We start from the raw sequence: 17,526 nt of genomic DNA, 5'->3' as shown, positions 1-17,526 counted from the left end.
GCAGAATCACATCAGTTACACATCCATTGATTTACATATTGCCATACTAGTGTCTGTTGTATTCTGCTGCCTTTCCTATCCTCTACTATCCCCCCTCCCCTCCCCTCCCTAAAAGTTTATAATTTTAAAGCAGTTGAAATACTGACATCAATATTAAAATAAAAGCAAATTTTACATAATAATCAAAAATACAAAAGACTGAAGGAAGAGACCCTGTATGAAAAACTGGGGCAATTCAGCAAATTGAGAACTGCATGCCAGTGGCGGAAATGGAAGATGGTGCCCGCCCAACCCTCCCAGGCAATCTGTAACTGCACAAGCGACTTGAGATTTGCAAAAGGTGTTCTTGCCAAACCAATCCCTTCTTTTTATGATGCCACAGGGTCTCTGTCTATGAGGGTGCAAACTTCTTGGGTTGTGCTCCAACCCTTTTCTCATATTCCACTCTGTTTTGGCAGTAAATCGTGTAGGCCTCTGCTTGAGCAGGGTCTTGGATGTTTGATTCACTTAGAAGTTCCTGTATTCCTGATAAAATCTGCTTCATCCTGATGGCTGGCCTGCAGTCCTTGTCCTCCTCCAGGATGGACAGATAAACTGTACCAGAAGGGTACACATTCAGGTGAAATAGCAATAGCTCAAATTTACATTTTGGTGGTGAGGATGGATAGTCATCTTTGAAGAGCATCTGCAGCTTGAACAAGCCTCCTTCCCATGGAGTTCCCTTCTTTCCTGGGATGGCACATTCCCAGTTCATCAGGTTCCTCATGCCATCTGGCTTCTTAATTGGGACAGCCACAAAGCCAAAGGGATAGTCCTTCCTCCAAGCTTTTCTCTCCTGGGCAAGTCTGCTGAGGGCCATCCTCGACATGTTCAAAGTCCCTGGGCGGCCACGGCCTGGCGCATTGCAGGGGCAGAGGCTGCGGTGTTCCCTTTGTCTCAGATAATGGGATTTAAATAGGGAGCTTCAGACATGTCTGAGGACTTTTCTCAAAAATTTGTATGTGATGGGTCAAACAGTTGAGTAAGGCACTTTTATGATTGATTTCTTACTGGACCTTCTTAGATAAGTTGCCAAACCTCTCTGAGCCCCAAGTTTCTCCTTTGGAAGTAGGAGGTACTCATATTCCCTAGCATAAGTGCAGGGGAGACTCATTAGCTGAGTCAGTAAACAAGGAGCCCTCAGCAGAGCCCTGGCATACAGACACCCTCTCCCTGCTCCTGGAGAGGAAGTGCTTTTCTGGCCAGGCTGGAGGAGCCCCAGGAATCTGTGCCCACAGCCTTGGACTCTTGGTGTCTCTTGCTGTGTTCCTTCAGAGCCACTATTCCCATAGTTCACCAGCTGCCCTGCAGCTGGGCCTTCCATTGCGAGTGAATAGAGAAGGGCACTTTGAGGGCCAGGGCCAGGGCCAGGGCCAGGGCCAGGACCAGTTGGGAAATCACCCAAGTTTCCTGTTGGATGTGAGAACCACCACAGCCAATTCCAAGCACAGATCCCCTTGCAGACACAGCCCAGCCTGTGATCACAGTGGCAGGCCATCCATCCGTCATGTGCTCGGAGCCCCTTGAGGGGTGGGGCCGTCCTGGTGTAGCTGGTGGGGCACACAGGGACTGTGGTTCTCAAAACAGCCTCTCTCGGGTCATGAGCCTCTCAGTTAGGGGAAGTCTCCGCCTCGTCCACTTGCCCTTTGGCTCCTGCAGGCCAGAGGTGTTGCCAAACAGCAATAAAAAAACTCCAGAGTACGATAAAGCAGGTGGCAAATGGCTGCAGTATTTCAAAGTGGACACTGAGAAAACAGGCCCCCTCTCCCGGCAGCTGCTTCCAGGTCTGCTGCATCAGGACGCCAGAGTCACATAGCTCAGTGTTGTCATCGTTCCCCCTTCTTCTCAAACCCTTTCCCTGCCCATGGAAGCTTGGGCTGCTGTTCTCCAGTGAAAACCCTCTGATGGGTTATGTAGTTATCCCTGGGAAGCTCTGAAGCGCTTTCAAAATAGAAAGGGAGCAAGCTGCCTGCCTGGGGAACCTGCCTGTTTCCCAGGGTGGCCGTCCCACTCGCTCTTCTTCCTTTTCTTCCTGAACATGTTGTTCTGTGTGTGTTAAGACGTGTCTGCCAGGGATTGTTTCTGGGGAGGGAGGACAGGGAAAGGAAAGGCGTCTTTTTTCTTTGGGGTTTTTTCCCTTGTGCTGCTCATATTCCGGTGTCATTGATTACTCACCCTGGGCTGTAGTTCCACGCGTGGTCAGATGACATGCCTTGTGGCTGATTTAATTGAAAGCTGATGAGTTGTCCCAGCCTGTTTCTGGACAGGAATGTCGATTGGGACTCTCCCTGCTTTTATGAATGCCATGAACGTGGCCTTCTGCAGTTCAGTGCCCCCCAGTACGGCCTGGCGTTACAGGGCCTCAGACACATCCCCTTGTGAAGAAAGGACAACGTTTTCTTATTGATTCTTTTTAGTCATACATGACAGTAGAGGGTATTTTGTCATATCATACATACATGGAGTATAACTTGCCGTTCTTGTGGTTGTGCATGATGTGGAGTTATGCTGATCGTGTATCATATATGAACATGGGGAAATTATGTCTGGTTCGTTCCACTGTCTTTCCTACTCCCATCCCCCCTCCCTTCCCTTTATTCCCCTTTGTCTAATCCAGTGAATTCTTCCCTCCTCCACCTTATTGTGAGGACCACATTTTCTACTCTGTCCTTTGGAGCCGAAGCACAAGTGGAATTATGTGTCAGACCAGAGAGCCCTGGATCCTTTTCCCCCTTTCGGGTGGCATACTTCAGTGGGTTGCCAGACTGTCATGTAGGGAGCTCATGTGGTTCTGTCCTCTCCAGAGCAGGCAGCCAGTGGTAGGCAGCGGAGTTCACCCAAGGAGAATGCTCAGCACAAGTGTGCACCTCCGATGCCAGGGGCCCATGCATCACTGACCCTGCACGTGGAAAGTTTTCCTCTGGCATGTATTGATGCTTCACTCTTATTGATATGATTTAAGCAAATGCATAAGAAAATTTCTAACCATGAGGGGCTGGTTAGAAGGTGTAACTAATTGGACGTTGCAGCAAACACTTTTCCAGAAACAAACAGGTCTGACTAGAACAGGGAACCGGGAGGTGGATGACAAGCATCTTTCTCTTGGTGGCTGAGTGTCTCTCGCCAGGCACTGAGCCTGTGACTCTTGGGGCCACTTAGTATCTGCAGCGTTGGATCTGGCTCCTGTCTTCCTTTGAGTTTAACACAACTCAAGGTATGTTCTTAGAGGAGTGTAAAGATTGATCATTTCTTAGCATCTCTGCCTGAGGTTGAATGGGGAGAACAACATTCTCTTTCCAGAGAACTGGCTGTTAGATGTGAGCCATGTGGTCGTCTCACTTCTTTTCTTTTACACTCCTTATTTATCTTCAGGTTGACATTTGTGTGGGCTGATAATGTGGATACCTCATGAGCTGGTTGTGCTGGGCACCTTTGGGCCACAATATTATGTTTTCTGCTGTCCAGGAGTTTATGGCCCATGTTGAAAGGATGGGCTGTAGTCTAATGAGCACAAGAGCATCAGCTGGGGAGTCAGAGACCTGAGTTCTCAGCTCAGCTTTGCCTCTTAATTTGATTGTGTGACCCCTGACAAGCCCCTCTTTTTCTTTGTTCCTCAGTTCCCCACCTGTAAAATGGGTAGATTGCCTTGGTTATTACCAGGCTGTCTGTTCAGATCTGTCATTCTTGATTATTCTGTTTGTACACATCCATGTCCATCCATGTCCTTCCTGGATGCTGGCCATTATTTTGAGTTTTGTAGATGTCTTGTCTGCCTTTCTCAGACATTCTTCCCCGTGCATGATAGATATTATTCCCACTTGGCTTTGGGAACAACTATCATATTCATTTATTCCTTAAATTTCAGTGGTCCTGCTGCCGTTGTACCAGCTGTCTTTCAACCAGCATCTCCTCTGGGCCATCACTATGACTGTCCCTTCGCTGCAGCAATCTCAATTTGACCTCAGAGCACCTTCATCATTATGAATAAAACTGCCCAGGTATAGTCCTCATGGAGATGGCTTCACCATGGCCAGAGACCAGAGGACAAGTCCCTTTAAGCAGTCTCATGCTAATGAATTGCAGTGTTCCTGGTAAGCATTGCACTCCTTTCAGCAGTCGACAGTTACAACTTGGCATCTTATTTCATAGTTTCATAAAAGGATACCTTCTGGACAGATGCCTATGTGACAATACAGGCTCTGTGGGAGGCTTCCAGCCTCCCTGAATAAAAGGGAACGATCTCTGTCCCCTGCCTGGGCCTGTCCTTTCACATCAGGGTGAAGGGGTCTCTTTGTGTTGAGCTGTGGCTGCTTTCCTTCCTAGTCAGTTACTCATTGGGTGAAGCACTCCCCCCCCTCGCCATCAGTGCTGACAGCTGCAGAGGCTCCTGGATGGTGCTTTAGGAATGGGGATCTGTAAGTACGGTTAACGCACCTCCGAGTCCTGGGTCCTGAGGCTGCCTGGGACCTTTCAGGATTCGCTTCCAGCCAGTGTGCACAGGGCAGGGAAAGTGCTCGGATTATGGAGAGGTTCATTAAGACATGACAGGAATCTGCCGAGATGAGGAAGCAGGGTCTCTTTAGGAAGCATCTAATGTCTCTAGCTCTGCCCTCCTGGCACATTCCCCTCCCCTGTGCAAGAGTGGTGAGCAGGTGCAGAGGGAGCAACGGCTAGGGACAGCAGTCATTCAGGGGCACAAAGAAGAGGTCGCAATATGTGACCAGGGCCAACCCAGACAACCCAGGGAAGGAGTCATTCAGGCTGCTGCTTGCAGAATAAATAGGACTCAGGTGGTCTTAAAGGCCCAGAGGGTACACATGGTGTGTGGGAGACTTCCCATGAAGAACTTCATTAGGATTAAGTGGACGTAGTCTTCTCCTACCACCAGAGGTTTCTTTAAGTGCAGCAACATTACTATAAAGTCCTTGTGTACTTTCCTGAAAATCCACACTTGACCAGTTTGCTGCCCGGAATTATTTTTGTCTCTCAACATCCCTGGCTCTTTCTGGTAGCCCTGGACCCCTGTGTGGGGTAGCAGAGCTAAAGTGTGCTTCCCTAGCACCTCTCTGAAGGGGAACTGGGATGCACTAGAAGGAGTGTGCTGACTTTCAAGTCAAGCAGACAGAAGCTGCGGCCCCACTCCAACATGGATTTCTTGTGTGTGATCTTGGGCCAATGTTTTTTTTTTCATCTCTGAAAAGGAATAACTGTGCTTAATGTATTGGGAAATTATAGGAAATAAACTGTTTTGCTGGGGTGATGCTGGCCCCCGAGAAACTCCTTGAGAAAAGGATTCTTCTGGGTGGCCATCGCGGCTGTTGCTGGAAGCACTCCCTGGGTCAGGAGGCTGAGGTTCCCCAGCTCTCATAACCCTGTCAACACCACAGAACTGCCACTGTGATCCTCAAAGCTGCCCCATCTCCTGGCCCAAGGCCCTGATTCCTCACCCTTCTTATCTGTGGAACTGGGACCATGGGATTTCTCTGCGGGGAGGGTGTACTCTCCTGTCCCCATTGTTAGGACTTTCTGTGGCCTGGCTTTTCCATGTGTAAGAGCTTCCTGAAACCTGGGTGTGGGAGCCTGGCACATGGCACATGGGATGGACCCAAAGAAAGAAGATAAATGGCTGGAGATGTGTGTGCCATGCGGTGTCCCCAGCCCCAGATGGCTGGCCCTTGATGGTCCACCAGTCTACATGACTTCTTGGTGATTGCAGCTTTCACTCCTGGCCATTCTTTCCCATCTTTTCCTCATGTCACCACTGGGGTCCTTCCCTCTCTGTGCAGGGCCTCCTTCCTGAGGCTCTGGCCAAGGCTTGTCTCTCCTCCTCCCCCTGTTCAGGGTGGCGTCTCCAAGGCCAGCAGTCACTGCACAGGCTTCCAGACCTCCAGACTCCCAGGCTCTCCCCTGACTCTTGGTTGTCGCTCTTGTTATTGTTTTTAGGTCCAGGAAGGAAAACAGCCCTTTCACTCCTCTCCTGTGGGGGCTGCAGTGTGCAGGCAGCAGGATCCACATCTGTCTGCCTGGCGGGCTCCGGCTCCCCTCCCCTGCCCTCTTGTGTGAGGGCCAGAGCAGCCCAGCAGCCTCTTGCTTTCCTCTGGCCTGAGCAACTGGATTCTCATCTGCTATAATGTTTTTCTTTTTTCTTTTCTAAAAATGTCATGTAGAATGTCAACTAAGGTTTTGTTTCTGCGTCACAAAGGAAAATAGAACAAGGAATAAATGAATCAGTTTTTCTTGAATTATAAGCTGTGATTTTTTTTGTGTATGTGTGAATAATTTAGAGATTGGCTATTGAATTCCAAAAACATCTCTGAGTGTTTTCTGAATACCAAACCCTGAACAATGGATGGAGGCCAGGATGCCAAAGATGTGGTCCCAATCCTCAGAGGGTAGCCTGTCCTCAGAGAGTCGTAATGCTATGACTGGCCAGGCAAGAAAAGGTGGTAGGGAGCAAAAGGGCGAACCCTGATGTTCTAGAGTGGGTGTGGGTGTCACTTAACCTCTTCTTTCCCATGCTTAGGACCCAGCCTAAGTCCTCCTCCAGGAAGTCTTCCTTGAATGCTTCAAGCCTTAGTGAGTCTCCTGCTGTCCAGACTCTGGATTCCTAGAGCCTGTAAGATTTCCCACACCCAACCTCATCCTCCAGCCTCCCCGTCTCAATGAGATGAGTACTATCCTCCCTATTTTAATAGATGAAGCAACTGAGGTTCAGAGAGTAAAACAGCCTTCCAAGGGTCACAGGTTTAATCAGCAGCAAAAGTGGAACTTGAGCTCATGTGTTCTGACCCAGGGCCAGTCCTTCTCCTTGGTACAAGTACTTGCTCTCCTGTATCATTCAGCATCAGGCACCCCTCTAGGGAATCTGCATGGCCCTTCTAGTCCATGCTTCAGCTCTAGCTCCTCCTCTGCTTGCAGGAACCTGACCGTCTCCCCTGGAGGCCAGGGCCCTTGCCCGCCTAGTGTCTGGCCCCCTCCTGGCACCAACGCCACGAACTCCATCAGGCTTGGCTGGTGAAGGACAAGAGAGTGAACTGGCCATGCCTCTCTGCTTCTACCTGGGATCAGCTCTGCTGCCCTCCTTCTCTTCTCACCCTCAAAATATCTGGAGACTGGTTAAGTTAACAGCTCTTACATGTCAGATAATTGCAAGACTGAATAATTTTGGCTCCTTTTGTTTTGTAGACAGTGGATCGAAAGCATGGCTGTGTCCAAGGTCTTCCAGCTCTTTCTCTCTGGTTTAGCATCTTAACACAGATCTGGGTTTGCAGAATGAACTAGTGAGGGGCCTAAGCTGAAGATGTCTTTTTTTCTCTCTTCTGTGGAGTGTTAACACCCCATGCTCCAAAGAGAAAGCACTGAACACTTTTGAGTTGTATATGGAGTGTCCACATAGTGTATTATCCATTGAGAGTGAAATGAGCAACTTAACACTGGACAGCTTGTGAGACAAGTGCCCTACCACTGAGCTAAATCTAAGCTCTCTCTTTTTTATTTTGAGATAAGATCTCACTAAATTGCTGAGGCTGGCCTCAAACTTGTGACCCTCCTGTCTCAGCCTCCTGAGTTTCTAGACTTACAGGTGTGCACCACCACACCTGGCCTTATTTTCTTTCTTTTTGTCTTCTTCCTCCAGAGATACAGCAGATCATTCAACTGGACCTCGATCTAAAGTACAAGACCAACATCCGGGAGTTGTTTGAAGAGTTTGATAATTTCCTGCCAGGTGCCATCATTGGCATAGCCAGAGAGATGCAGCCAGTGTACAGGTCGGTAGAGCTGAGATCCCTCCCCACCCTGTCCTCTCTTCTTCCACCCACAGAGATGGGGTTTGCGGTGTGCACTCTTCCCACACTTGTGGCCTTGGGAACACATTCCTACTTCCTGAGGATAGCCTGGGCAGGCAGTTCGGCCCCAAGGCTGAGATGCTACCCCAATACTTTGGGTGGCATTGTGACATTTTTCATCTGGAAAGCCCAATTGTTTTAATTGTTGGTTCTGGTTAAGCTCAGAAGTTTAAAATCTTGAACTTTGTTGGCAGAGGAGGTGTCAGGTTTTAACCTACATTCTGGTGACCAACTGGGCTTTCTTTGCCTTGGAATCGCCATGATCCCTCTCATACATGACAGGGGGAGGGGGGCGGGGCTGATGGGTGGCATTATGAGGAGGGAAAGGCAGTACCCCCTGGGAACACTGATTGCATGAGCCTGCCTAGGTGAAAGCACCTTCTGCATGAGGCAGAGTTTGGTTGTCAAGTGCACGTCACAGAAAAACTCCACATCTGGGAGCCAGATGTGTTCAAGAATATTCTCTGTATAGCCCCAAACTAAAAACAGCTTATATGTTTTAGACAACATAATGGTTAAATAAAATGTGTTCATTTACTTGAATACTAGATAGCAACAAAATGAGCCAGTGGTGGCTACGGGCGATGATAGCCAGAACTAAGTGGTAGGCTTTGGGGGTGCATAACACAAGTGCTCAAAATTATAAGGAAAACCAAGGAGAGATCCCCAAAGCCAGGGTGGTTGGGGGAGGATAAGAGGGATTGTGCTTTATTTGTCCACCAGGGTAGGTATGTACATGTGGCACCTACCCTTTTGTGTACTGTGTGTGCTTATATACTATAGTTACGGGTGGGAGGGAGGAAGAGCAGAGCAGGCTTTGTTGAAAACTAAGTCCCATGGCCTTGGTTCCATGTTGCTGACTCATCCTCCAACAGGTAGAGTGACACCTCACCCAGTGCCAGAGCTGCCCAAGTTTTCTCAGAAAGAGCTGGGATTCCTCTGTCCCCTGGGCTTGCAGGCCACTTGTTCTCTGGGTAGCCTCCAATGACGGCTCCCTGTGGACATCGTTCCTAGAGAGAGGCCCAGTCACTAGAGAGCTTCAGGCCCAGGCATCTAGTGACTCAAAGCTCCAGTGTCCCCGGAGGAGAGATAGGAGAAGGAGAGACAATGGAATGAATCTGACATAATTTTCCCATGTGCATATATGAAAACAACACAATGAATCCCACCATCAGGTACATCCTTAAGAATGGGATCTTAACTAGAATAAGATATATTCCTTGCTTTTATAATTAATCAAAATATATTCTGCTTTCATGTATAACTAAAAAGAACCAATAACTAAATTTAAAAAAGTGGTGGGGGAGGAAGGAGAGACAGCCTTCACTTGGTGGTGGCTATTTGCAAGTCTCAAATCACATAACAGGAAATTCCTGCAAGGCCTCTGAATGAGCTGATAATTCCTGGGGCCTTGTGGGCTGTTCTCCCTTACATAACCCTTTTCCAAGTGCTCCACAGTCACTGGGGGGAGGGGACTCTTATTCTGCAGTGGAGGGTCAAAGATGGAGTTTAGGCAAATTGCTGCCATCTTAATTTACCTTCAGGTAAGTAGTGTCTTGTGCTGGGGTTCTAGATTCCATGTAGGGAGGTGATAGGGGCATTAGACATAAAGTCCTAGGTGCTAGTTGCAGCTCTGCCACTGCATGAGGAGCCTGGGTTCCCCCTCGGAGCAGAGGAACAGATGAGCTCCAGGATCTCCCTTGTCCAGCTCTGGCATTGGTGGTCTCAGTCCTTCTGACCCTCCTGTCTTCCCCTATATCCAGAGGCTGCTTATCTGCAGATGAGCTCCCAGGGCTCTCTCTGGACCTCCTGGTCCCCTGGTATGTTTAGACTGGGCTGACTGAAGTGCCATAGAGCAGGGAAGCCTGCGAGCTCCTGCTGGGAATCTTCTCATGTAATCCAAGAGAACACCTAGAAACCTCATCACACTTAATTTAGATAATGTTGGCCAGTATTTCTATTTTAGATTTTAGAAACAGTGCAACTTAAATCAACTTAATTATTTGGCCTTCCCAAAAGAAATATCTGAAAGATTTTGGATTTAAAATGAAATTGATCCAGATACTATTATGGTAATACCATGAGAACTGCGAGCCCTCCACCATGCAGCGTCCAAGAATGTTGTGTATGGGACACAGGCTTGTAGAAGGAACAGAAATTCAAACTCCTTTATGTGACCCTTCCTTTGCCCCTCCAAATCGTTTCTAAAGTCCTCTACTAATTAAGGCTGGGAATGACTGTCCTAGACTACTGTCACCTACTGGCTCTGTGGAATTATCTTTTAAAGTATGCATTGTTACTCTTTGCTGAGGCTGGCAGCAGACAAGGAATGGAGTATTTTTGCCTTTTTTCCACAAGAAAACTGGAGTCTCCTGTGTCCTGGAAGGCTGGTATCAGTATTTGCAGCTTTGGGATTTTCACCTGGCAGGGGTGGGAGGGAGGATTAGAGGAGAAAGAGGGTGGAAAATGGGGAGAGTAAGCCATGCCCATGCAAGTACAGGTAGAGCAGGGCCCCTCTCTTGCACAGGCAGCCTCAGCCCCACCTCCTGGTCTTGGTCGTTACAGTCTGTGGGACCCGTGCCCTTCTTCTTTCCTGATGGGTTCCTGCAGAGGTGGCCACTCACCCCACACCTATATTCTTTGCCCTCCAATGACCCAGGGGTCTCCCTAAGTGGCAAGTGTGGTGTGGACAAGTTATTTATTGTACGTGGGATCTGCTAGCATCCATGAGGGGAAAGGGAAATTAAAAACAAAACAAACAGCACCGAAGCTCCAGTTGACTGGCTCAGGCTCTGGTCTGGAAACCCACTGGGCAGGAGCAGATGTGAATCTTGCCAACTATGCCATTTTTATAGTCACTTGTCCCACAGCTACTGTACTTCAAAAGGACACATGTCCAGTCATTTTTATGACTTCTTCCTCTCTATTGTGTGCCACAAGTGTTCAAAGCTTGGAGGAAGGTGGGGAGAAGTATTTCCCACTGTCCTTTTGACAAATAGCTTTTTTACAAGTTTTTCCCCAATTGTACATCTAGCTGACTGTTTTCTGGACAATGGAGATTCTAGTCTGTTAGAATAGTGATGGAGGCCAGGCATGGTGGTGTATACCTGTAATCCCGGCAGCTCTGGAGGCTGAGGCAGGAGGATCACAGGTTCAAAGCCAGCCCCAGCAACTTAGCAAGACCTTGTCTCAAAATAAAAAATAAACAGGTCTGGAGATGTGACTCAATGGGTAAGCGCTCCTGTGTTCAATCTCCTCTACAAGGGGGAAAAAAGTGATGGAGGGTGCTTTCTCTCTTAGGATCTTTTATGGGGTCACACATCCCTTGTCCTTTGTCATCTGAAAACTGGGGTATGTGATCATCTTCAATGGAATGCTGCACTTCCTGACTCTTCCTGACTATGACTCTTTCTTTGCCTCTTCTTCAAGAGCTAGACCCTGGACGGGTCCTTTGGGGGTGATGTGCTTGATTGGGATAAGTACCCAAAAGGAGAGAAGACTCCAGTGCTTTCTCTGTAATAGAAAAATTATATTTTGCAGATATATGCCATGTGAAGTTGCTTCCTTATGAATGAATTAGAAAAGTCAGGACCCCTTTTTTTGCAGCCTATAGAAATTATGCAGTTGCACCAGTAGGAAAGCAGCTTGATACAGCAGAGATGGTGTGGAGTGTGTGCAGAAGCAAGTTAGACTTTAGTCACTGGATTCTCTGACCTTCTGTTTCTTCATGTGTAAGTGAGGGTAAACGTATCTAATGCACACAATTATTGGAAAACTCAAATGAAATAATGCACTGAGGAGTTTGTGGTGTGAGAGATCCTCAGCAAAGGTGCTTCCTCCCTCCTGCCTTGACCCTCACAGCTCCATTCTGAGTTTTCTTTACCAGATGATTTGTGCTTCTAGACTCCTGCTACTTCCACCCTCCCCCACCACACAGGGCTGCCTGTTAGGTGTAGGATACCAGTTGCACTGAACTTCAGATAAAACAGACGTAGTGTTTTGTGTCATAAGTCTGTTCCAAATGTTATGTGGGCATCTTTATACTAAACAATCATTACGGTTTGTCTGAAATCTAACTTTAATGGGGTATCCTGTTTGTTTGAGTTTCCCTAAATCTGGCAACCCTACCCCTCTCCAAGTTTTAAAACCTTCCCTTTTTAGCAGGAGCGAGGGATTTGGCTTTCCTACAAGATCCTTGAATGAGCAGGAACAAAGCGTGCGGAAGTGAAGCTGGTGAGGGAAAACAGGGCCAGAGAATGAAGGGCAGGAGGCGGCCCTCAGAGTCGCCATGAGGCCAGGCCTGAGCTGCCTGGCCTGCAGGACCCAGGAGCCAACTGGCCCAGGTCACTGGGGAGACCTCTGGGGCCAGGAGGGCTGGCATGGCTTAGCTTCAGGTCACAGAATTCCTTGTGACCCTGGAGAGGGGGAGAGAGGAGGAGCCTGGGTTTTTGTCACTCTGTCCTGGAGCTGGCCAGAGGAGCTTCTGAGTGGCAGCTTTGATGAGGGGTATTGGTTTTGGGGGGTGGCTTTTTGTGTGTCGGGAGGCTTCCGGTTGCTTTCTCCTGGCTCCGCATGCTCGCTGTGCACTGGAGTGAGCCCAGACCCTCACAGAGGGAGCAGCAGGCTAATCCTGTCAGCTGCTGCAAATACGCCACCAGGCAGGAATTTGCTTTTGTGTCAAGTATTTTAATAGTGTCCACTCTTTCATCTTTTAGGCCACGTGGTTTTTAAATTGACAGAGCTATACCAGCCTAGCTTCCTTTCAGAAGCTTGGAATGAAAATGTTCATCCAGCTTCCACAGCTGCCTTATCCCACTCTGAGGACTGGTGCAGGGCTCTCAGAGAAGTATAGGGGAGAAGGAAGGATGTGGACTGGCACCCACTGCTGCCTCTCCATCACTGTGTGACCTTGAGCAAGTCTTTGACCTCTCTGAACATTAGTTTCTTTAGTTGAAAAATGGAAATTAAAGCACCAAACAACACGAGATAGGGCAGAGTTGATGGGAGATTAAATTAGACGATGTGTTTTCAGTGCCTGATATGGAGCAGCACTCGGCAGTGGTAGTGGCAGTGTTATCCAGAGTCCTAGGTTGGCTAAGAATTAACTCTAGGACTCCAGGAAATCGCATCATCATTGAGCCTCAGTTTCTATGTATGTAAAACTACATACATAGAACATAATTGGTGCTAATCTTTTGGCTTCTAGGCGTCTGAACCCCCTTCTCAGTTTGAGGAAGTCCCTGCCCTATCACACTCCTCCTACCCTAGAAGACCAAAAGGCAGGATGCTATCTTCCCTAGATTCTTTGAAGTTAGCAAGGGTGTGGGTACTGTGTTCCCCTCCTTCTCTGCCTCCCCTAAGGAAATTACCTTCATAAATTGAAGGTACTTTTACTATATGCCTTAAACAATATAAGGCATTTGCAAAACAGAAACTGACAGTGTTACAAGGAGAAAATAACTACAGTCTACAAAAGCAGGGAAATTTTAATATCCCAAGAGAATATTGAAAACCAAGAGATCAAAGGAGGGGAAGGTGTGCAATACAGTCACAGCAGAGGAGGAAGGAAAGGGAGGAGGGGAGAGGCCGAGAGGGCCAGGGCTGGCAGCCTGCTTCTGCCACCCCTGTGCCGGGGGTGTCTCTGGGTCCTGCTCCCCTGTGCAGAGGGTGAGCTGATGGCCACTGTCCTTGCTTTCTGACTCCAGTCTGTGGCCATGGCCATGTTCATCTCATTTTTAAGCCCTACTGTGACCTTTCCCCCTCTCTCCTTGAATTAAAAAAAATATATAAAAGGAATTATTAAAAAATCCTCTAACAGCATATGAGGATTGTTGCTTTTTGAGAAATTTTCTACAAGTTTATTGGTGTGTGTATGTAAATCAGTTTCTGTTTTATATGCCCTGTGCATTTGTTTTTGGTTCTTTTACTGTGTATCTTTTTAAAAAAAAATATTTTGTTGGTGGTGCTGAATATGGACCCCAGGACTTGTGCATGCTGGCAAGCACTCTGTCTCTGCGCTAGTTCCAGCCCTTCACAGCTGTCTTGACCATTCTTATACCTAACTAAAATTAAACATTGCTAGATTCTTGAGATCACTCATTTCCTACTTTTTATTATGGAAAACTTTTTTTTTTTACTTGTAAATGGACACAGTATCTTTATTTATTGTTTTATGTGGTACCGAGAATCAAACCCAATGCCTCACTCATGCCAGGCAAGCGCTCTACCACTGAGCCACAGCCCCAGCCTGATATGGAAAACTTTTAACATGTACAAAAGTAGAGGGAATCATTTGACACTCTGGTGCTCTGATGTTGTAATCTCCATGCAGCCTTTATGATGACCAGCCTCGACCCAGTCTTATTTCATCTCTATCCCATTTACTTTTCCTCTTCCCCAGATTATTTCAAAGCAGATCCCTAGTGTCACACCATTTCATCTGTGAATGTCATGTAAGTTTTTTTTAACAAACTTGCTATTGCAGGGTGAGGAGCTGTGGGCATTGTGGGAACCCATGGAGTCATTGTGTCTGAAGGTTCCTTAGCATAGATTAGTTGTCATGAGAGAGGAAAATAGACGGGGGCTCCCTCGCCTAGCCAGCCAGCATTTTCCGTCTCTCTCCAGATTGTCTCAAATCAGGATGTGCATGTAACTGGCACGTCTGGGAGGCTTTACAGCTGATATAAATTATTTATATCTATCAATCATTTAAGCAGTCGTGACTTTTTGTTTTAGAAAAATATTTTCTTTGTATGTACAAAAGTAAGTTTATTTTAATAAAAAAGTTCAGAAAATGTAGCTGAACAAAAAAGAAAGAAAACTTACCCATAACTCCCCCCGAATTCTCTTTCTCTTCCTCCTGTCTTCTTTATTTTAAAAGTTCTTGTACTGTATCATATCCATTCCTCTTTAACTGAAGAATTGATCTCCAATTTTTTGCAATGATAAACGATACAGCAACAACCAGTTGCGACTTCTCACATGTTCCATGATTTCTTAAGACAGGTTTCTAAAGGTGGAGTTTCTGGGTCATTTTCCAAACGTGGGAACATACTGCTCAACTGGCCTTCAGACCATGCTGAACCACCCGCCCTCTCTCCGGAAGTGCACTCACATGCTTTCCCAATGTCCTATCAAGCTTTGCACATCTGCATTCTTGTTTACTTTTGCCAATCTGATCGGGAGAAAAATGATGGCCCCCTTGGGAAAATAGCTACTTTTAAAAAACCAGTGAGATTTAAATGTGTCTAACATGTTACCGATCATTTGTATTTCTCCTATTGGGGTATTCATATTTTTATATTGATGAACAGGAATTCGTTAAGTAGGAAGGACATAACACCTCATCTGAAATTTATGCTCATGAATTCCTTCTCCAATCTGCTATTTATGCTTATGGTGCCTTATATAGTTTGGATGTGGACTGGCTTCCAAAGGCCCATGTGGGCAGAGGCCAGGGTTGCCAGCCTGCTATGCTATGGGGAGAAGGTGGGGCATGGTGGGAGGAAGTTAGGTGGCCAATGGTTTCCTTGAGGGGGATATTAGGATGCCAGTCTCTTTCTCTACTTCCTGAGCGGCCTCCTCCTCCTGGCTCCTTCTCTGCCACAGGCCCAAAGCCACAGGGCCCAGTGACCATGGACTGAAACCTCTGAAATCATGAGTCAAAATAAAACTCTCCTCCTTTTAAGTTGATTATTTCAGGTATTTGTCACAGCAACAGGAAGCTCACTAACACTGTACCTTAGGGGCAGAGTTTAAAAATGTTGAATATTCAAGTCTGTCTATTGGTCATTGGCTTCTGCTTTTGGAGTCACATTTGCAGGGTGTCAAGACTTGGTAAGAGATGCAATTTTATAAGTTCTTCTTGAATTTGATTATTCAATAAACCACTTACTGAATGCTTCCTACATTCCAAGCACAAGAGTCTTACCCACAGCACGAGTTGAACTCAGCCTGAAACCGACCATCCTTGGAGGATCTGTGAATTGAATCAAGTGTGAACCTCAAACACATTCCACTTGGTGGGAAGACCAGATGGGCAGGGCTAGTTCTGGTCCTGAGCAGGGGTTACAGAGAGGCCCTTCAGAACTTAGATCCCCGGATCTCAGGGCATTTATAAGGAGTCAAATCTTAAATATAATGATGCCAAGAAAATAGTAATATAAAATCTGTGAGAAGGTTCATGATGGTACTAAAGAAACTGACAGCATTTCATTCCCGTTATCAGCCAAAGAGGAGCAATCATCAATGATGCAGCTTCCTTTGCATTTCATTAGGAAGCTAATGTGGATTTTATCTATCCCCTAGGACTCTTTACAACCCCTCTGAATCAAAGAACCCAGTGAGGATGCGCCACCCTCCCTTGGAGGGTGTCTATCAAGAAAGCCTACAGATGATGAGATAGCATCTCTGAGCTACTGACCCTGGGCTGGACACCTGTCACCTCTGTAGGGGCTACAATGCCCTCAGTTTGCTGCCTCAGGCTTGACAAGCCCCTGATTAGTGATTTACTATACTTCTTTGTATTCTATACTTTTTTGAAGTAAAACATAATAAATTTCCAGAAAATTCACCTCAAAAAATAAATAAATAAATTCATTGTTCACTAGGTTTCTTCAGAGAGCCCTGCCACCATGCCTTAGGATGCGTAAACTAGGACTTGAAGATAAAAGGTGTTAGATTCTCTTCTATCCTCTAACACCTGAAGATGGATTTCTTGGTCCTGTTCTTGTGTTTGGTTTTTTAAAAAATTATCCAAAATTGAGCCTGTCAGTTTCTGTTAGAGTTGAAACTGAGTAAAGAGGGAAAGCATGCCATCTTTTTCTTTCTTTCTTTTTTATTTGTTTTAATTAGTTATGACAGTAGGATGCATTTATGCACTTTGATATATCATACATAGATGGGATATAATTTCTCATTTTTCTGAGTGTACATGTTGCAGAATTATATTGGTCATGTGGTCACATATAAACATACAATAATAATGTCTGTTTCCTTCCATATCCCCTCCCTTCCCATCAACTCCCTCTACCTAATCTAAGGTAATGTTATTCTTCCCTAGGGCCCCCCTGCCTTATTATAAAATAGTATCCGCATATTAGAGAAAACATTCGGCCTTTGGTTTTGTGGGATTGGCTTATTTCACTTAGCATAATATTCTCCAAACATTTACTGGCAAATGCCATAATTTTACTCTTCTTTAAAGCTGAGTAATAGTCCATTGAGTATATATACAACATTTTTTTATCCATTCATCTATTGAGCGATACCAAAGTTGGTTCCATATTCTAGCTATTGCGAGTTGAGCTGCTATAAACATTTGATGTGGCTGCATCACTATAGTATGCTGATTTTAAGTCCTTTGGGTATAAACTAAGGAGTGGGATATCTGGGTCAAATGGTGGTTCCATTCCCAATTTTCTGAGGAATCTCCATACTGCTTTCCAGAGTGGTTGCACCAATTTGCAGTGCCACCAACAATGTATGAGTATACCTTTTTCACCACATCCTCGCCAACATTTATTGTTGCCTGTATTCTTGATGATTGCCATTTTGACAGGAATGAGATGAAATCTTAGAGTATTTTTGATTTACATTTCTCTAATTGCTAGAGATGTTGAACACTTTTTTATATATATTT

General features: G+C 46.3%; 1 protein-coding gene and 1 pseudogene across 1 annotated transcript in view; one reads left to right on the top strand and one right to left on the bottom strand.

The window, feature by feature from the left end:
* Positions 1 to 17,526, top strand: part of Xxylt1 (xyloside xylosyltransferase 1) — a 161,235-nt gene that overhangs the window by 74,730 nt on the left and 68,979 nt on the right. The window contains exon 3 of the mRNA XM_027936154.2: positions 7,676 to 7,808. Within this exon, the coding sequence (XP_027791955.2) occupies positions 7,676 to 7,808 (133 nt within the window). The remainder of the gene's footprint in view (positions 1 to 7,675; positions 7,809 to 17,526) is intronic.
* On the bottom strand, positions 381 to 868 carry LOC114093373 (SUMO-conjugating enzyme UBC9 pseudogene; annotated as a pseudogene).

Source organism: Marmota flaviventris, chromosome 8, assembly GCF_047511675.1.
Source record: "Marmota flaviventris isolate mMarFla1 chromosome 8, mMarFla1.hap1, whole genome shotgun sequence".
In the NCBI taxonomy this organism is placed as follows: Eukaryota; Metazoa; Chordata; class Mammalia; order Rodentia; family Sciuridae; genus Marmota; species Marmota flaviventris.
Note: the sequence above shows the minus strand (reverse complement) of the source record. Positions and strands in the feature narration are given on the sequence as shown.